General features: G+C 38.3%; 1 protein-coding gene across 5 annotated transcripts in view; it reads right to left on the bottom strand.

Moving 5' to 3' along the window:
* The window catches only part of LOC117962345 (DNA-binding protein RFX2-like), a 34,566-nt gene that overhangs the window by 6,428 nt on the left and 6,495 nt on the right, over positions 1–21,643 (bottom strand). Inside the window, exons 1-10 of one of the 5 annotated variants that reach the window (XM_059014287.1) lie at positions 12,536–12,602; positions 10,573–10,685; positions 10,052–10,141; positions 9,099–9,178; positions 8,015–8,282; positions 6,196–6,270; positions 5,079–5,260; positions 4,264–4,383; positions 3,810–3,931; positions 2,081–2,199 (exon numbers count right to left, since the gene is read on the bottom strand). In XM_059014287.1, coding sequence (XP_058870270.1) covers positions 2,081–2,199; positions 3,810–3,931; positions 4,264–4,383; positions 5,079–5,260; positions 6,196–6,270; positions 8,015–8,282; positions 9,099–9,178; positions 10,052–10,141; positions 10,573–10,685; positions 12,536–12,587 — 1,221 coding nt within the window. In that variant the 5' untranslated portion in view covers positions 12,588–12,602. Of the gene's footprint in view, positions 1–2,080; positions 2,200–3,809; positions 3,932–4,263; positions 4,384–5,078; positions 5,261–6,195; positions 6,271–8,014; positions 8,283–9,098; positions 9,179–10,051; positions 10,142–10,572; positions 10,686–11,268; positions 11,290–12,535; positions 12,603–21,643 lie in introns of those variants that run through there. The other 4 variants (XM_059014289.1, XM_059014288.1, XM_059014290.1 and 1 more) reach the window with 4 other exon arrangements.

Below are 21,643 nucleotides of genomic sequence, written 5' to 3' on the forward strand. Positions count from 1 at the left end.
ACAATAATATATCATCTTTATTTTTATATAGCGCCTTTCATAATGGATCACCATCACAAAGCGCTTTACAGAGGTAGGCTGTGAACTGTGCATTATATGCAGAGTCACTTACAATAGGACATTGATTTAACATCTCATCCGCAGGACGGAGCACAAGGAGGTTAAGTGACTTGCTCAGGGTCACACAGTGAGAGTTAGTGGCAGAGGTGGGATTTGAACCGGTGACCTTCAGGCTACAAGCCCTGGACTTTAACCACTGGACCACAGTGGGATCATTTAAAATACAGAATATATATATTTAAGTTTTAATTCAAAAGATTCCCTTTGCATTATTTTCAGTATGGTGCAATTGTAGTCATTTTGACTAAGTTTGACATCCATTTGTGATAGGATTTAAAAAACAGAAACCTTGACTTAATTAATCCAAATTTTGATTTGGGCATATCTGCGTGTTTTTCCATTATCACTCGGTGCCACAGGTGACGAGTTGTAAAGCAAAATGAACAAAGAACAGAAAACTCAATCCATGCACACTGACCCTGTAATGTATAATTGGTATCTTTAATACTCCATTCTTCCTATCATGTTACTGTAATTTTAGTCTGCTGGATTTGTTTTCCCTTCTTGTCACATGACATGTTTCCCCAGCACCATCACTATGGTAACCATGTTTACAGTTACCAATAGCACTCCACAACAAACTAAAACCGCTCAAACGTTCAACACTCCCTAACAAACCCTCCAGCAACTCAGTGAACCCCTTAACCACCGACATTCATCTCTGTCCAGAAAAGCAAAGCAAGGCAAAGCAAAGCATTGGGAAAAGTAGATCCCCTGTCTTGACAAGATTCAATTCTGCTGTAGATGTACAACAAACACTCAAGTATAGTTTAATCATAAAATGCTTTCAAAGACAGCCAGGTATTTTAACTGGTATGGACAGTTAGTGCTACACAAAGATGCCCCGTGCCAAGTTTTATCACAACTATAAGAGCAATTCTCACGCTGCTAACAGTGCAAATTATATGTACGGGCAGCACCCTTTCACCAGGGATAAGGATACATCTCTCCTAAAGCCTCCTACAGCTACTGTACTGTACCAGTTTGTATTAGTGTCAATATTCCAGAGATACAGCATATAGGGAATAAAATAAGTTAATATACATAAAACAATGTATTAGAATTCCAGTCTGATGGACTGATGATTCCATGGTGCCATGTCTAAATAAATGTGTATTCCTGTATTGCATTTTCAAACAACAAAAAAAACACAACAATGTAATGAAACATTACAACATCTCTCAAGCTCAAACTAAGCTTAAGAGGAAAGGGTGGATATTTAAGTGGCAGGTCGTGTATCTGAACTGCAGTGGCTGCTAACAAACTGCCAGGTCAGAGCTCGTAATGAGCTTGCTGTTGCAGAACATTGTTCTGGTTATGCGCTTCAATGGAATGCCATCAAGACCTTCGCCTGCCCCATGACAACCGAGGTCTTACTACCTAGACAGTTAATTGGGATCTCCTGTACTTAAGCATCCAGATAAAAAGGTCTTGTAACAAAAGGAGGATGCTATAACAGGACCCGATAATGAGGGCAAGTACCACCAAAGCACTGAAAAACAGAAAATGCATGGAACTGGGACTGTAAAAAGCAAAAGATTCAACTGTTTTTAACCTGCACAGATACTTATTACAGTACATATCCTGGTCTGCTGAAACAGACAGACGTCATTTTTAAATGACTGAATAAATAAATATTTTCATGGTAAATAAAGGAGTTATTATTATTATTATTATTATTAATTAGTCATTAGCAGACGCTTTTATCCAAAGCGACTTACGGATACTAGGGGGTGAACTATGCATCACAACTGCTGCTGCAGAGTCACTTACAATTGGACCTCGGTTTTACGTCTCATCCAAAGGAAGGGACAACCCCAGTATTAACTGATCACTACTCAATATGCTTGTGAATTACTAGAATTGATTATAATGTCAAGAATGTGAACAATTACTATAGAAAAGGTGGGTTTTATTTAGTGCAAACAGCATGTTCAGCAGGCACTGCTGTGTGTCTTACCTCACAGTGCTCCCTGTAGAGGATCTGCAGCTTCTTGACATCATTCATGCTGATACCCTCAGGCACTGGAGAGGTGCCAATCTCAGGGGCCGGGAATTCAGGCAAAACATGGGACACGTCTAACACAAAGAAAAGAAAGTTCCAGTCAGGATTCACACTCGAACAATAGTGCCCCATCACTCATTTTTAATAAATAACCTCTTAACCATGTCAAATGGTTGGAGGATTGTCTGTCCAAATCCAACAAAATCATATAAATAACAATGGTATGACGTAATTAGTTACAGTAGTTTTAACAAGAAACTGATGATTTTGAATGAAGGGTTGTGAAATAAATGATCACAAACAGACCGGATTGTTATTTCTACACAAGAAGAATAAAATACACTGAATAGTGTTGGAGAGGCATCACAGTTTAGATTATCAGAGTAGATTCCTGTAACCGACTACTAGTCCTGCAGAAACAATGCAGCCCTTTGTCAAGGGGTTTCCACATTCTAAACTCATGGTTTTGATTTCTGTATTACCGCCCTTCGGATGAGACATAAATCCGAGGTCCTATTGTAAGTGACTCTGCAACAGTTTAATGCATAGTTCACCCCTTGGTCTCTAAGTCGCTTTGGATAAAAGCGTCTGCTAAATGACTAAAATAATAATATTAGCATCTGTGTGCGGGAGGGGAGGTGTGGTGCCTGTGTACAAAAGTGATGGGACTTGAGAGGATATTGTGTCAGACAACATTAAGTAAAACATCTACAAATAAAATACTAGGTGGTGTGATTTAAGGAAACTAAGCAGTTAAAGTTGCATGTCTGGTTTAAAAATGATCCAATTTTAAAGAGGGCTAAAAACTATGCAGTGATAATTAACCTGGTCTAATTAATGAGAGCTCGAAGCCCGACACATAAGTTGTTTTTCTTACAAACATTTATGCCACCATATACCAGCCACCACACAAATGCTGCTCACCCTCTTAACAGTCCTCATTAGATGAGTCACTTCTCATTTGCAACTTTTACACATTTCAGAGACATCGCTACCTTTTGACAGACAATTCCACCGACTTTCTTATTTTTCCTAAATTACCCTTTTTTCTTGCTTAATTGTCTATTAAATAGTGCCATCTGTTAGGGCTCATTATAGAGCAACAACCAACAGTCCAAACAGTACTATTGACTTCTGAAAATACACTAACCTTGGTATCCAACACAATGTCATTAACCTTTTATAAAAAAAAATAAAAAAAACTAATCGCTGTCTCTGTAGCTCTTAAATAATTAAATAACACTAATACTGTAATCTGCCAAGTGTTTAACCTGTAGTATTTTGTATTTAATCATATCCTGATGTAACTCTCACTATTTAATCATATCCTGATGTAACTATCACTATTATCTGCTGTATTATTGAATTGTGTTTTGTCACACTTGTACTTTGCTTGAACAAAAGTTATTGTATTTCTTGCTCTTATTGTATTACTTGTATTGTAACACTTGAAATGTATTTGCTTACGATTGTAAGTCGCCCTGGATAAGGTCGTCTGCTAAGAAATAAATAATAATAATACTAATAATAATAATAATAATAATAATAATAATAATAATAATAATAATAATAATACTCAAATTCCTTATGGAATATAAGCACAAAATTGTACTATCAGTCTAATGTTGAATACACATAAGCACCCCTCTTACATATCTATTGAGTATTTACCACCATCCCTTACCAATAAACTGTTGGTGATGCTGACTTTGAGCAGCCACAGATTGTTCTGGGGTTGCTGCCGAATTCTGGGCACCGCCGGCTAAATTGTCCCCCATGCCATCCACCTTTTGCAATGGCTTAAACCTGGAGAGAGGAACAGCACAGACCAGTGAGAAAGGTCCTAAACCTGGGATGACAGTCACAGACAGAGAAGGACAGCTGACAAAGGCTGCAACCTCTAGCAAAGGCAGCAGATTCCCATTCTAGAACGAACTGTGATGCCAGCCTCTGAAGAGTTAATGCTACCAGATTAATATTACATTTACAGGTTAAACGACGACAGAGAAACTGAACAAGACGTCTTAACGCATACAAAATTCTACTCTATGCACAAGAAAAACCTTGAAGGTCTTTTATAAGGCATTAGTAGAAACTCGAAACAGTGGATCATTTCACCTTTTTTTTCAGTCCCTTACCTTTGTTTTTGGTGGACAGGCTGCTGTCTCATTGCCATGTACTGGGAATCTTCCTGCAAGCGGTTCAGGGGAGAGTCTGGTTTCAGACGGATCCCATAGTAGTGATACTTCGAGTTCCCTCTGGGAGAAAGAAAAATACAATACAAAAAATACAAAAACGAAGCACATAGTCAAGTGATGACATCAGGTTTTAAGTTTCAGAGAAAGCCTGGCATTTGCCAACTGAAATAAAAATGAAACGGAAAACTACCTGTGACACCAGGTGAACTAAACAATGTCTTCGTCTATATGAAACTGCAAGCAAAGGGATCCCTTTTCTGATAAGTTAGGGGTGGGGTTGGCTTGGCTGAATTTCATTTTTTTTATTTTAAAAGTATTTCTTAAATAATGATAATAATTGGTCTTGCTTGCAGCAGAACTGAGGCAGCTCAATTACAAAAAGGGTGTAAATGGGGTGGAGGTGTCTGTGGAGATAGGGGCACCATCTGTCATATGAAAGATAACAGAGATTCAGTCTGCTTTATAGATCATGTGTCACTTGAGAAGAAGCCATAACTCATTCATATAATGGGAGTTTAAAAAAATGGGGTGAATGTCAAAATAAAAACCTATATAGAAATTCAATAGCCCGAGTGATCCATACTTGACCATTTTTCTCTATTATTAACACTGGGATGGTGAACAGCAAAGTGCAAGCTGTTTAAGTTGGGGTGACAACAGAGAAGAGAACACAAAATGCAAATGTGACATTTAGTGTAAACTAGCATTTTGTAACACAGCTGGCTGTGAGGTATAATATTCTAATGCTGATATACCTTGTGCCCAGCCGTCTGGTTCTCAGCCCCATGAAAACGGAGCGAATGAGCTTCCCGAAGGAGGCTGCGTTGACGGGATCCAGTTTCTGCTCCTGGCAGTGGCGAAGGTAGTGGTTGTAGAGGGAGCTCCTGGGGAGACTGACCCCCTCTGCAGTTTCGTAGTTGTCTAGCAGCCATTGCAGCTGTGAGGGAGAGGGAGGGGGAGGGGGAGATCAGTCAGCAGTGTGGCAAATTACAGGCCAAGCAGAGCTGGGCTCTGGGGATAACATGCTGGGCAATGAAGCACAACCCTGACAACAAAGATGTAAGAGAAAACTACAGGATCCTATTCATTGTCCTGATGCAGTTAACCTGGAGGATATCATTTCTATTTGACACTTGCACATCTCTGGAGAAATTGAAGCCTTAGTGTTATATGTACCTTTTAACAGATTAGCAGACGGATCTGCAGCAGCAGTTTTTTTTTTTGGTTTTTTTTTAGTTGTCTAGGAATATAAAACATATCCTGTATGGCTGGTTTCACAGACCCAGATAAGCATTCATCTTTAGTTAATGTAGTAAGACTCTGGGTCTGTGAAACAAGACGATTAAATATGATAATCAGATCTCATGTCCAGAAGAAATCAAGAGTAAAAGCAAGCAAGACGGTATAGAACTACTGTAAAGCGAGTGGGACAGAAAGAACAGGATAGAATATGGGTTTGAATTTGATATGAAGAAAAAAAATCATATGCAGCTATCAGAAAGCATATTGCTGATACAATATGTATGTGTGTACGGCAAGTCTCCCCCATTGAGAAAGATCTCGTAAACTAGATTAGTAGATCAGTCCAAACACACTTTACATATTAAAGCATGCCAAGCTGCATGCAGGAGAGAAGTAAGAAGGCAGCAGCTCTAGCAAGTTGGTGAACAGTAGCCCTACTGGTAAAGCAGCTATAAAGTAAACCACAAGGTCTGGTTTCAAATCAGCCATTATAATACAATCTAACAATGGGCAATTTCTTTCTCACTGAAATCTTTGAGGAGATAAAAAACAAGGGGTACAAATTTGGCCAAAACATAACTGCGGAAGCAGACAAAAGCAGTGTGTTTACAAAGTTCCTGGTTAACTTACATGGCTGTTGAGCAGGCTGCTTTTGTGAGATGCAATCCCTTCAGACTTTTGGAGGTTTTCAATCGCCATTTCAAGCTAAAGAAAAAAGCATGCCAAAATATAAAGAGAGAGACAGAGAGGAGAAAGAGAGAAATAAAAAAATAAAAAAACAGAAAGGAAATAAGAATGTTAGCAGAAGCCAGATTTTTTTCCCCTTTTACAATGCTGTGGGAGAATGAATGATCACTAGACAAAAGCATGCAAATGAGGTACTTATAGGGTTAAGCTGCTCACTGAACGCCTGCCTTGTTTGCTACAATTAATTTATGCACAGAAGGGGACACAGGTTACTGTGCTGTCATTGAGGACAAGACTGCAGCTTCCAGTTTGATTCTAAAAACATGCACCTCAAGATAGGAAAGACACTTACTCGATTAGAATTATTTACCTTAAGAAAACTTTTGTTTTCTTCCCTATATGTAAAGTATACATGTAAAGTATAATTTCTCAAATTGATACATGGGGGGGTCTATTTTAACCACCCTTTGTTTCACAGTTTTCCTGAACAGTTATCCAATGCAATGAGAAATCAAAGGGTACTCTTAACAGTAGCAGATCTAAATACCATCACCCTTGTAAACATGCCCTAACACAGATCACTTTTCTGTATTTAAATTGCAATTTGTGCTTTTTACAAGCTGGTTTAATATAGGGGTAACTCTAACAAATTATAATTAATGTTCTAAGCTCATGTTTTATTTATCAGGTGGGAACTTGATATGCCCATAGAATAGTTTTTGCAGATGGAGCTTTTGCAGATGCACATTTAAGTTGTTTTGCAATGCTGTAAAGTAGTGGCACGCACTGGCCGAGGTGGAGTTAAAAGCCTCTATGCCTTGGTTCTGCACTCCAATCACAAAGCCCTGCACAACAAGTAGTGGGCAATTGCTGTGGCAGACCTCCAAGCATTCAAATCCAAAGGGAGTTTAGCCAAACCAGGAATAAACCATGAGTAGTGCTTTGTTTTATGAGATGCTCAAGTTGCTGTGCTTAATTCAACACGTTCAACTATGAAAACTGATTAAAACAAGGCAGTGCTGAATTATTTATTAAAAAACAGTAATGGTCTGGCTCATACTGCCATCATCTGGTGCACTCATGAAATTTGTATGAATCGAGAAATTAAAAAAAAGTTCAATTGCACCTAGATTCACTGTGTATGCTGTATATTCCAGTCATATTTTCTAACATTATACTATCATGCAATACTCCATATTTAAATTGTCCCTGACTCTCAACGTTGCTAAATGAAATACACTTGATGTTGTTGTTTATGTGCTCAATACAACCGCAAATATTGAACTTTTACTTCTTGTTTTAGATGTAAAGTTACTTTTACTAAATATCATTGACTCTAGACTCAAACCTTTTCTGCAGGATAAAGCAAGGACTACAAATGGTTACCCAAGAACCAGAGTGATCGAAGTAGCGATAACAGAATGCAGCACACACATACTCTAGCAATAACCCTTTATTGGGGGGAACCAATGGCCTTTTTACACAATTCAACATGGAAAGAAAGTGTTTATTGTGTGATAAGGAGTATTGAAGGGAGGAAGAGTTAATAAGCCATTCGAGGGCAAACATTCAAAACTTGGTTTGAGTGTTTTCAGGTCGCTGATATTTCAGGTGTTGATTTGTAGTTCAGTATAGGTTGAAATACAAGATGAATATTTCATTTTTTCTGGGGACAGCTTATCAATACACTTCAGGTGCTTAAGTTAGAACCCACTGTGTTAAACCTGGACTGGTTAATGTTCAATGAATCCCTGGATCGTACCATTGCGGATGAGGAACGGGAGGTGTGGGAAGCATGGTGTCGGTTCCCGTCCATGCCCCCTCCGTGGATGAGGTAGGTCCCGGTGCTGGAGATGATCTGGCTTCCTCCCACGTCCATGGCAATGCCCACCATGCCGTGCGGTGGGACCCCGCTGGCAGAAGACACCACCGTGGTCACCTGGGCACTCCCTGCCTGTGAGTCGAAGTAGGGGCCACCGCTGCCCTGCCCGTACAGCTGGGCCTCTGGGTTGTAAGCATAGGCTGTGCGACTACATAGAATGAAAGAGGGAGAAAAACTAATGCATATGAGATAAACAGATGATTATTTCCCCCCACCTCCCTTTATAGGGAGTGGCTTTACTGGGAACCGGGCCATCTAAACAAATGATTTATATTTCCCTAATTATTCACCAACATAAGAAGTTAAAACTCAAAAGGAGGGCAAATTAATTAAACTCAGTTGAGGACAGCTTAACTTCTAGAGCTGTCACTGCAAATAGGGGCTTTGTCAGACAAAATGGGGATTGTTTAGACACATCTAAACATTGAGATACCTGCGACAAACACAAAGACAACATAGTCTTTTATTCAGGAAATGTAGATTTACAGTTCACAAACCCTGATAAGAAATATTTTGGGGTAGTCCAAGATTACTGCTAAATAGGAGTCTGTAAAACCAGCCATTAGTGTGTTAAATGCTGCCTCCTTAAATCATTCAAATAGTGTACCTGTTTTCTTCACTAGCTTCACTTTTATTTGCTAGCAGGGACACAAAAACCTAGATCTCAAATGATGCAAACAAGTCTCTTAAGATGTAGGTATCATATTTCAAAGTAAGCAAATTCCAACACTATTTGCTATAATTTAAAGTGTTGACTGTCGTATCCAAATACTGGAAGCTTTCAAAGTGTTTAAGTAAGATCCCACATTATATACTTTGAAATTCAGATGGGAACCAGAAGTAATCTGGTTTTAAAAAAGGATTCCGAAAAAGTATGTAGAGAAGAGTGAGTGTTCTTGCAAAGTCAAGGGAATAAATCATGCAATACTGGATCAAAAGCAAGAGATGACATGTTGGTGCTTACATGGTTCCATTGGTGTACACTGCCTCTCCACCCTCTACATACTGGACTTGGGATGGGTACACATGCTGAACTTGCTGTATCTAATTATTAAAGAAAGAAGAAAAAAAAGAAACAAAACTGGTTAACAAGTGTGAACAATTAACAAGCCCACGGGAGGCAACAGGTGTAGAGCCGACCAGCTTACTTCCAATTATGTTTTTTTCCCCCTCTAAGGGATTTTCATACAAGTCCACGGCGCCTGAAAGACAGTTAAGCCTGCCGGCAATTAAAATCTCATTCTACCCGAGCGTATTAACATCAATGTACTACTGATAGTAAATCTATAGTAAATTGGTACACATATCTTAGCCATGAAAATGTTTGCATGCTGGTATTGTGTGGTTTCATTTGGTAGTCCAGGAACACTGAAACTCGGGGTCTATGAAATCAGGTGATTTCAAAGTATTACATTTTTGTTAATACTTGATAAACTTCGCAGTGTAGTTGGTTCATCTTTCATAGCACACGTGATCTTTACTTCAATAGTTCAGTTTGTTAATCGTTTCAGCTTCTAGAAAAGATGCAGTCAGAACTACGAATATGGAGTTACAGCCTGGATATAAATTATACTGCAGCAACGGAGAAACCCAGGAGAAGAAGGGTTAAACAGGAGTCTCTGTAGCAACAAGCCTCATAGAAAACTAGCATGTTGCAATGTTGAGTCACTCGTTTATTAAGGAAGGGGGCATGAAGGTGTTCATGAATAGATAAGCCGCAGTAGCAGTTTTAATCCACCAAAGAGGAGAGGGACTGAAAAGGTTGTGTCACCGGAGTCTTAAACATATTTAAACTGGGACAGACTCCGACAGAGCCACCGAGATCTTGTTTTCAAGCGGGGTTCCCATGTACAGGGATAGGGGGAAATCGAAGGCTGGGTTACTGAGTTGTTTAGCGACAAGGTGCTTCAGCCTCACCTGTTGTGGGACCTGTTGCACTCTGGGTACAGAAAGCTGCTGAACCTGTCCTCCCTTCTGGGCTGAGCCTGTTGCCTGCACCAGGACCCTCTGTGAAGAAAACAGGTGCAGCGCTGATGATTAAACAGCTCCACCGAGTCAAAACACCAGTCGCACTGAAGCTGGAGAGTACTTCCGTGTGTGTTTTAAAACACGGATAAACATGTTACTTGACAAAGCTTTGCCTCAGAATTTGGAATTCCGACCAAAAAAGGTCTGGTCCTTAAAGGGTTAATGTTTCATGCTTATTGCCAAGAGCTTTTTACAATACAACAGGCATAGCGTTTTGGGAGGTCTGTTTTAGAGCTGCAACGTGAATGTTTTTTTTTTTTTGCATGCTAAAGCAGTAATAATTGATTAATAACTCAGCAGGTTCCCATCAGAAGGGTAGTTTTTTTCACGGGGGGTTGTGCAGAGGGTGGCCATGCAAAGGTGCAGTGCTGTCGCGTGTAATGCCCCTACAGAGCTTGAATCTGGGGTACCTGTTGGGATGCTGGGACTGGCTGCACTACAGGGGCTTGTGCCGAGGTCGAAGTCCGCAGAGCAACCGTGGCCGGCGAATCAGATCCTCCCTCTGAATTCTGCATGCTCGACTCTGAAGGGAATCAGAAGATTAGTTTAGGACTGAATATGGGAGAATCTAATACAAAACAGGACTTGCTGCCTCAGTAGCAACTTTAAAATTACACACACACACACAAAGAAAACAGAACACCACAGGTAAAGATTATTCAGAAGATACTAAATAACACATAGAGACTTATGTCTCGTCAAGCGACATTTAAAGATCTTAAGGTTGGAAATGGCATTCACCAATTTGGTTTAAAAAAAAAATTATAATTTGTTAAACCTTTAAAAGATGTTGTCACACACCCACATAAGTCGTCTTAAACTTCTAACTATACAATGTTTTGCTCATGCATCCTTTCTCAAACCCACTCAAAGTAAAATTGTATTTATTTATTTTGTCTGTTTATTATGCAGCCCCCCTCCCAACACAGCTTTTTTCCTTGCATTAGAATTGTAGGGATTCAAAATGGGTTCTTTTTGTTCAAATTCTGATGCCACCTTTGAATGTAAACATCAATCTCTCTTTCCTACTTTCACCTGAAGAGACTTTTGAGGTCTTGGAAGCTTGTGATTAATTATTGTTTAGTTAGTTCAATAAAAGGCATCACCTCTCCTTCTCTTTGTCTATCATCTCTGGACTAATACGGCTCCCATTTCATCTTTCGAAGTCACACACAGAAAGGGAGAGACAATATAAAAGTAAATAAACAGCTGTTAAAACGGTCTGTTCAGCAAACCCTTCAATCTGTGCCAAACAGTACTGCTTACAGCCAGTACTAAAAATGACTATCGGTGTTAACAGATTTTACAGGGATAATATGATCTGTATAAATGCATTACGCCGGCCCTTAAACTATATATTTGAGTACCAGCAATCAAAATCTGTATTGCACAGGCACAAATATTCTGTCTCTTAAGGGCCAGGATTTGGGTCTTCCTTTATCAAAGAAAATCTAACTAAATAAAAGTCAAATTGATATATATCTGTAATGCAATACAAAACGGAAGAATTTGGACCGTGTTTAATACATTATTTTGGTGTTAACAAAACAGGACAGACACATAACTATTCCAACTTCCAAACTAAACTTTAATAAAAAATGTTATTAGCAATTCAAACAGCCGCGTGGGTTCTGTACCTCAGTTTTCCAATTTTAATTTTTTTTTTTTTTTTTTTAGATGAAAACCATTCTCTGGGGCTTCCAATAATCCAGCTGATATGAGGAAATTCCTGAATGCTTTGTAAATGTTTGGTGGTTGCTATGGAGAAGAAGCCATGGTGACCACCCCCCACATTCATCCCTAGGAGTTTTATATTTAAAGCTAAAAAGCAAAGTACTTTAAGGGATATCATAAAAAGGGGGGACCATGGCTTTGGTCTATAGATTGAGAGCATATCCAATAGTGGATCAGAAGAGCCACAAACAGCCCTCAGGTAATTGTTAAAATGTTTATTAGTGGAGATTTAAAAAAGTATCAATCATCCAATCAATGTAGTGATAAATCAATAAATTACATTTTACACTAAAACGTAATATTAAAAAAAACATTTTAAATCAACACCTCATTAATAAAGGTAATATTGTAGTATGCAAATGTTCAATTGACATACATGAACGTTCTTACTTTAAATGTAAAGTTTTCACGTATAAATGTCTACGTGTAACACTGCCTTTATAAATCAAATTGACTCACTCGTTCAACAGTACAGATAATTTGATTACAAGGAAATGCCAATTAAGAGTAGTAAGATAACATGGTACTCATTCAGAAGCTAGTAGCTAAAATTGGTGATAAAAGTTACACAAAACTCTACAAATACAGATTTAAAAAACACACAGATCTAAAGATTTTGAATAATTTAGAAAAACAAACTTTTAAAGAAGAGCTGGGTTCCTTGTTTTCTTTGTTGAACACGGCCATGCATCCGCAAGAAAATTTTCAATCTATGAATCAGTCATGTCAACAGGGTTGAAACACTGTTGCATAACGAATAGGCAACAATGACCAAGAAGGTGTGCATGTATGACTTTGTAATAGCCAGAGCGCAACAGGGATAACACTGGTGGTGGTGAAAGGGTTTTGAAATAAAGTGCAGGAATGCAAAGCTAATCAGGGCTGCGAAGTAGGTGGTGAAGGACTTTGTGCAAGACAGTGTGGGTGTGTATAAAAAAGGAAAATCAAATAAAAGGGAGGAGGAGAATCTAGGGATCATGTGCCCCCTTCTAATAATACCCCAACGTGGTGCATTTTGGCTGCAGGCAAACTGTTAATACTATGGCATTAACTGAAAAAATAACAACTGAATTCAGCAGCCATAAAGAAAGGACATTTCAATAGAGAAATACAACCAGCCAGACTATCATAAATTAATAATGTAACAAAACTGTGAAAGTTGCAGCTGCTACTTGCAACATTGGGTTAAAAGATTATTCTAAATTCTGCTTAAGCAACAGAACTCCTTTGTCTTCAGTCCATAAGGTTCTGATTTTGTGCTTAGAGCTATGTGCTTTTCTCACTTTTAGTCTAAAAGCAACAAGTGTGTGTAAGGTTTAGCTGAAGGTACAGGAATAATCAGTCCAGACCGGGCTACATTTGTATTCTAAATACAAGCACATTCCCACAAACAAACACACCCAAGTTTTCCCTTTCACAATTGCGTTCCTTCACTTTTCAAAAAAAATGAATAAAGAAAAGTATTACAGTATTAGCATAACAAACACAGTTTCTGTTCCGAGTCATAAAAATAATGGAATTTAACCACAAGGTGCTACTCGAATTGGTTTGTTTTCAACTAAGGTTTTAGTGTATGGTCTTATCTGTGGGATTCCCTGTGCATTAGTGCTAGTTGTGAAAAAGGATTCTGCTGGTAAATATATTCAGTAGTCAGTTTATAAGCTGGACCAGGAGTTTTCAACCGGGGGTACGCGTACCCCTGGGGTTACTTCGAAGGGTCATAGGGTGTATGCAGGACGACTTGGAAATGCACAAATAAAAACAAAAGTAAAAGAAAATAATGGTCTTGAACTGATTAACAGGTTTATATATTATCTCTAAACCATCGTGCATAAATATTACATTTTTGTTTTGCAGCTCAAAGTGAACCGCAGATGGGGGGGAAAAAATAAATAAATAAATCACAGAATCTATCACGTTCGTACTTTCCACCTGTACGCACGCGTGATTTTGATTGAATGGATTTCCACTCTGATATGGGTGTGTGAAGCAGGGGTCTGGTGATTCTGCCTCTGGAGAGCGCTATGTGCTGCTCATTCACTCTGCTGTTTTTAACTTGTCCTATAATTGAATACTAATCGGTGACGCACAATATTTCAGCATTTTTTAAAAGTATAAATACTCCGGTAAACAAATAATAATCACAATACTAATACTTATACTTTTACAGTTTTTGTCTTATTTATTAGGCGTGGCTGCATTTTTAGTAACAGCAATCAACCACGGCTGCTTGAAATGGATACATTTCTTACATGTAAAAGAAAAACAAAACGGAAAAAAACAGTACAGAAAGTGCAGTGACAAAGTTCTACCGAATCCCTCTGGATCATTTTTTATGTTGGCTTTAATAAAACAGTTTATCAAGGTTATTATGAGGTTAATGTTTTTGATATTGTAAACATTTTTAATGGCACACAATTATCCTCAGATGGGGAAGTAAATGGTAACGCGTTAAACATTTACAGTGCAGACTATTCTGTATTATTTATAATAACTCTGATGAATAGGAAGCGATGAGTGTTCCCAAAGAGATTCCCAAATACTATCTCTTAATTCTGTGCATCCAATTGTAATTAAGTTTTAAGAATTAAGCCTACTACTTGGTATTCTGTCCTAAACCAGCAGTTTCTGACCCAAACTGTTGTGACAAATTATATATGAAATAAAACAGGGGGAAAAAAGAAATGTGTTCATCAAAATATTCTGCCTTTTATTGCAACTGTGGTACCAATTAGTCGAGTGAAAATTGTAAAGGGTACTTGAGCTGAAAACTCCAGACAGAAGGGGTACAGTTTAAAAAAAAGGTTGAATACCCGAGCTAGACAGTGCGTCTTACTAAAGGTTAGAAGCCAGATACATTGTCCACCAGCTGCCATCGGATAGATACACAACAAAAGCTATTTTCTGACAATCATAGCAGTTCAATTACAACAGACTGTAACCATAAAAGTTAAGTACACTTTACACACTGCTGAAATATCGCTCCTGGAAAACTAAAACACTAAAATGAGAAAATGTAGTTCAATGGTTTAAATGTAGGATTTAAATAGTTGCGACTGCATTATCAATGGAAGAGGCCTGCAATTAAGTTTTAGGCAATTGGCATTACACTATAAACCAATACCTGCCAGTCCATATGAAAGCTTGGACTAGATTTAAACACATCCTTCACTGACAAATCTAACTTAAACAGCGTTTAATCAGAGAAAAACACATACAGATGTTCAATTAAAAACAGGAGCCCTAAGTCTTGGCTCTTGTTTGCACTGGCCCACATTGTTTGCTGAGCAACAACGGTTGCCAGGGACGACGCAGTCCACTCCCGTTTCCAGGAGCTCGTTGCTAAGCAACCAACAGAATACTTCCCAAACCAAACAATGCCATCCCCCAACTGATCCCTCTATCTCACATTAACCAGAAACTACAACAATAAATATGTAAGCTATTAGTTTCAGAAAAAACAGTGAAAGGGGCAACATTATTTCTTTACCAAAGAGAGTACAGATTAAACAGTTATTCCGTAAAAGACACTTATGTATGCATTATCTCCTTTTAGATAAACACTTTCCTCCATAGTAAATACAACCAAGATATTTAAAAAGCATGCCATTTTGGGGGTCATGAGTACTAATAACATTTTAAACTGGAATTACAACACAAGGAGACACCTCTGCCATGCCCATAATGTCATTTGATTTTTATCAATCATATATGTATTACACACACACACACACACACTTCTGCTGGAAAAATATATTGCATACTAGCTAATAGTATTATCTAGGTTTCGTAACACATATGCAAGCTGACCATTTCACATTAACAAAATAGGGAGGGGCAATATAAAACTGGACACAAATAAGCCACACTTGACAAGGTCTATAGAGAACCAACTGAAAATGTCACAGCAATACTCGAAAGTTCAGTCCTGTTAATAAACTATAGTGATACTAGTTCCCCCCCCCCCCCCCCCACCCCACCCAACCCCCCACTACTACTGTGCCTCTTGATATAGCAAATAAGTCTCTCCTGTTTCCAGTAACAGTCCCTGTTGTTATGTTCTACACAGTTCACAGCTCTGTTGGGGAGCCACCAGGGTCTTGTATATTCAAAGGCAAATCCCGTCACACTGCCTTTCATAATTAACCTTAGCTTTACAGATCTGCTCTGTAGTTGCAGTATGCCTTTGTTGAACACTATGACTGTGCATTTCTTTAAAAAAAAGCATTTCTAGTGCTGAAACTGGTTAAAATAATTAAATAAAACAAATTGGAGATACAGTAAATGGGTAGCCATGGCAACAGATTATACTAACCATAGTAAGTTTAACAACTGTCATGATGAATCGTATAGTGTTAGTGTAGTGTGTACAGAGTTAAGGACGAGAGCCATGAGATCCAGGCTCAACCAATGATTTACTGCATGGCTCTGAATGTCAGTGAGTCAGTCACTTAACCCACTGTGCTCATTTCCATCCCTAAAACCAGATACAAGCAAGACTGCCCTATACACTAAATGACATACTGGGCCACATTTACATACATTACAGTACAGCTTTTGCTCTTGTACTAAGCAAGGAAAACCAGTCAAACATAAGAACAATACAATAGTATATTATTATTAAAATGTATTCGTTACAAAATACTTTAACTTTTGATAATTAGCAAAAGTGTACAAATATGAAAGTTTCTTTATAATGCTAAGAAAAAATATTAATAAATGAAAGCTAAAAATATGCAATACTTGGCAAGCATTACAGTACGTTTCAGATTACTCAGAACAAACCAGTTGGGCTCAGGGACGCAAGTTTATTTAATAAAAAAAAAAAAGTGGCATACCTCCATATAATTTGAAATTTGCATTGCAAGTTCAGAAGCAAGGCGTATTCAATCAACAGAAAAAACGATGCAAAACAGCAGGAAAGAAACTCCCAATGAAAATGAAAACCAGTTTTACTTAAATACGGCCTTCAGAAAAGAGGCATTTATATATGCCTCTATTTAAAAAAGTCCATATGCTGGACGATTAAGTTCCTGGACGATTGCAACATTTAACTTCCAGTATATTTTTGTGTCTACAGCTTGTACTGTATTCAGGTCCCATCACACAACAGAACATTCCCATGAGAGATTTTTAAAAAAAGATGTTACAAATCTCAAAAGCTGCAAGCCGTAGTGGCACACAGTTATGTTCAACTGTATCAAAACTGTCTCGCTAGCATTCTTGTGTGTACATTATAAAGCAAACTTGACAGTCCAGACAGTTTTACATCCCCCGGTTAACACATTTAAGGAATTTAGATGTCAGAAGTTAAGCACTAGAAGTACACAAACAAACCCGGGGGCTAGCGGTTTGTTTGGTGGGATTGTTTTCGGTTGCTGGTGGATTTAGAGTGGGGTCGTGTTGTACTGTAGGAGGAGTAGCAGCTGTCCGCAAAACTCGGAGATCAGATCTCAAGAGCACTAGAGTAAATTAGGGGCATGTTAGAGGACATGGGTTACCAGCTGTACAGTACTGTACTTGGAGAAACCAATTTAATAAGATTTTCATTCATATAAAATCCCTCTCTCTGGGTATAGACCAATGATCAATCAATCAATCAATTCCAAACATGCATCCAGAGGCACCTCAAAAGGATGATTTAACATCTTTCTGCAATACAATATATATCAATATTGTATTACTTATCTAATGGCACTGCTTCCTAACTGCAGTCTACCATGGGAAGATGGCACATTTGCAAAGTTGTATATTTCCCAGTTTCCAAGTAGATGTAGTATAGGTTTGTTGCACTGCTTGGTTAGAAACTCCTGTATAAACTTCTCTTTATGTTTTTCAAATGTCACTTTTTCAGATCACTACAGGTTTTTCAGATCACTACAAAATGTGGGATTTGTTTGTTAAATTTCAGTTGTTTATTACTGCTGTATCATCCAATCTGTTTTACAGCTGTTTGCACAGTAAGCTATTAGGGTGTGTCGGGGCGGGGAAAAGCACAGGGCACTTGTATAGCAGTTTGAAAGGAATTCTTAGCTCAGGCTGAAAGGCAGGCGCAGGATAGCTAGTTTGATATAACAGTTGGAAAAATATTGATAACGTCTTGATGTCTCGAACACTTTCTGAATAACAGAATGGTCCTCAGTTATGGACTTACAGTAGATGTGCTTTATGGAATGGGACACGCATACAACACCTTTGATCCACACAGGACCTCAAAAGGTACAAAAATGAAAGGTGAGGGACAAATGCAATTAAGTGAAACCATCAGACCCATTGTGAACTGAGCAAGAGTCACACCCAGGGGTTCAGAAGTAAATGGCATCAAGAAGCCCTCTAACTGGCCTCTTTTCAACTTCAATTATCTTTGTGGGTTAAGAACACCAGAGCAACAACTTACATGGGTGCCTCAGGTCAGAACTGAAGCCCAGCAGTGATCAAACCACTGCACCTCTCCGCTTTAACCAGTACAGTAAACTGAGACTGCTAATTTACAAGCTATCCTGGGGCTACAGCAGCCACATTTTATATTGTATAGAGCAGGTTTACCAACATTGTTTTACTTTGACCTGTAGGGAACACATTCCACCTAACTGTAAGAAGGGTTTAAGCCAAACTGTAACCAAAACACGTGGTGGTTTTATCCAAACACTACCAAGCAAATTGAGCATAGCCACATTCAGTTTGAATAAACACAGTTGCTCTTACTGCACTAAAAAACTCTGCTTTAAAAACCTGAGAAAATAAATGACTGAGATCATTGTTCTAGCTGCTTAATTCCCCAGTAAAGTCAGTTATGTGGTTCAAAACATAATCCAAAATAGATTTATAAAAAATAAAAAAGCCTTCTCAACTTTCCATGTGCAGCTAAAGATTAAAATCAGAATCTGTCAGTTTAACCTGGCTCTTGCAGTGTAAACACAGGAGCTGCTTTATGAGTTCCCAGTCTCGAGCCAATCGAGAAGGAGGCCAGTGCTGTGGCTTTGTGAAATCCGCACTGACACTCTGCAAATGAGGCCTGCCAGTTCCACTAGCAATAATTAAAGGGCCAGCACGCTCTCCTGCCCTGCTTGATGGGTGAACACACAAGCAAGGATCAGCAGCATCACGTCACGGTGAGCGTGGTGTCTACTGTCTGACGCCTCTCTGGAGACGCATTTTAAAAACTCTGCTGGAAATCTCAATCCAAGAAGCAGAAAGAGACTTGCCTGGATTACTTCTTGTTAATACATCTTTTACAACAACTGCAATTTGTAAAGGGACTTTTTGGGGAATTTAGATTTTGCTAATCTAAATCCCAAAGCACTGTTTAATGGTACATAAAAAATAACACTAAATATCTATAAACATTTAATTAAAATATTTACCATAAATAATTTAATGTTTAAACTAACCTCGTATCCTTTTCAGGGTTAGAAACTTACACTAACCCTACACACAGTCCGAGGTTTCAGAACTACCCTCAATGAACTATTATTTGAATCAGGCCCTTGTTAAATAAATTGTTCCTCCCCTATAACTGCATGAACTGTTATGAAGCGTAAAACCTATAAACTCAGGTGAGATTTTTTTTAAAAAGCCTAATTCCTGGGACCTGGTAATTGGAAAGGATACCTAAATTGTAGTTAATAAAAAAAATTAAAAAATAAAAACAGGACTGGATGCAGGACTAGTGTGAGTTTCTAACCCATTCTGTTCACCTATTAACAGACATTAAGCATCTGCATTTATGTTATTGTAACGTTGCTAAAAGTACCGAAGACAGTGTTGACAAAATGCCTGCTTTGTTCAGCCTTGGCTCTGCCTTGCAAGGCCCTGATCAGAATCTCCCCATTACTTATCCGTATGAAGTGCCCTAAGTTTAGGCAGCTGATGTACACAAGCCTGCCTTCTTTCTCGCAGGCTTTGTTCAATTTCTCACTACAATAGAGTGCTGGCAGTAAAAAGCTTAGCAAATAAGGCCCAGAATAATGGGGTTGAACAAAAGTTGTGAATTTGGTGCATGGGATACGTGTGTGAAACAGATGAAGCAAAAACATAAAAAAAAAAAATTCATTTGTATGTACAAAAATAAATATTCTGACCAACTGCGTACGGGCTAATATCCCCAACACAAGCAGAACAATGAAACTAAAAGGGATACTTTTCTTTTTTTTTTTTTTGTCTCAGGCCAATCACAAACCAAACTGTTATGGATATATCTGCCAAATGAAACTAGGCTGTAACTAGACTGTCTAATCTAGCCACTTCCACACCTCCTACCTCAAAAACAGTGGTGTATGGATCAGGGAAAATATAAATCCAGTCTGGGCTGATCTGATTTAAATACTCTATACTGCAAGAACCACAATTCTTTGTTGCCAAAATAATGTGGCAATAGTTGTTTCTGGATGTATTATGTGTTGGGGCTAATTAATCCCAATTAAAAGCATTCTTAATATTAAACTATCGGACACCTGGGGCAGAAACGGGGTTTAACAAAAAGCCATCTACTTCTATTGTGCAGTGGAGTTAATGTATTCCACTATGGCTGAATGGCTGTGGCTAGTAGTAGGACATCCACTGTAGCTGTTTACATCTGCAACAAAGCAGGATTCAGCTAAACCGTTTTAGTGACAGCTAGCAAGTGTAAATGGGGGCATAAAATCTGAACTTCAATGACAAGAGGTCTTTCAAGGCCCTTGTCCTTGACCACAACCCCATCTGTCCACATGTTTAATATAGGGTAGACTAAACTGAACATGGTTCTTAAGAGTTGAAACGTAATGTTAGCGAAAGCTAGGATTGAAGGGCTTGACAAGATGGGCTCGCTGCTTAGCTACTCTTGGAGAAACAGTATTAAATTAATATAAAATAGCAGCAAATGAAAGGGGCTATGGGAAGTTTTCATAAAAAGAGTGTCACAAGGGTGCGACTTAGTATTCTGGGGCCCTCTTTCACAGTCATTGAATAAATGAAAAAAAAAAAACATAATACCCATTGTAATGCTAATTTTAGCCTTGTCTTCTGTTATTGTCAGTAAATTTAATTAGTTGTTGTGTGTAGCTACGATACAAGTTGGGTGGAATTCTAAGAATGCCCATGGATACGAGTGGGGAAAAAACACTTATCAGAACACAAGTTGCAACACGCATCTTGAGAATTTAGATCTTTTTTTTGTCTTAAACATATTGCTTTGTTCCACAAGATTCCTGTTAGGGACTTTAGCCTGTTTAACTGAAGACCATCCAAAAATGTGAAGATGCTTAAAAAAAAAAAAAAATGTTATTCTAGGTCTAGCTGTAGTGAAGCAGAACAAAACTGGATCCAATTATAAAACCCAACAAAATATTTATTAGACACCAGCTTTCCAGACCACACAGGTCCCCTTTCTAGCACTTGAAACTGTCTTGTATGCTGATGAGGAACTAAAAGGAGAAATGTGAAACATTTAACTATTCTTTCACAATACATCCTGCGTAGCTTTTATTCTTATTTCCTTAAACAAAATGGGGTGTTCGATATCAATTTATCAGACCTATTTTTAAACTGCACATCTTTTCATTTAATATTTATCACCTCAGTAGTAACAATCAATCTTGTCATCACCCATCCCCCAATTAAGATCAAAATCCAATTCATGCCTAGGGGGCGTTGACAAGAACAGACCCAGAATCATTCAAAATCTGCAGTGAAAAAAAAATCTTTACTTATAATCTAGATTTGAAATTACAGCACTTGGGTTGTTACAAGGTCTACATAAATATGTGG

The sequence above is a fragment of the Acipenser ruthenus genome, chromosome 47, assembly GCF_902713425.1.
Source record: "Acipenser ruthenus chromosome 47, fAciRut3.2 maternal haplotype, whole genome shotgun sequence".
NCBI lineage: Eukaryota > Metazoa > Chordata > Actinopteri > Acipenseriformes > Acipenseridae > Acipenser > Acipenser ruthenus.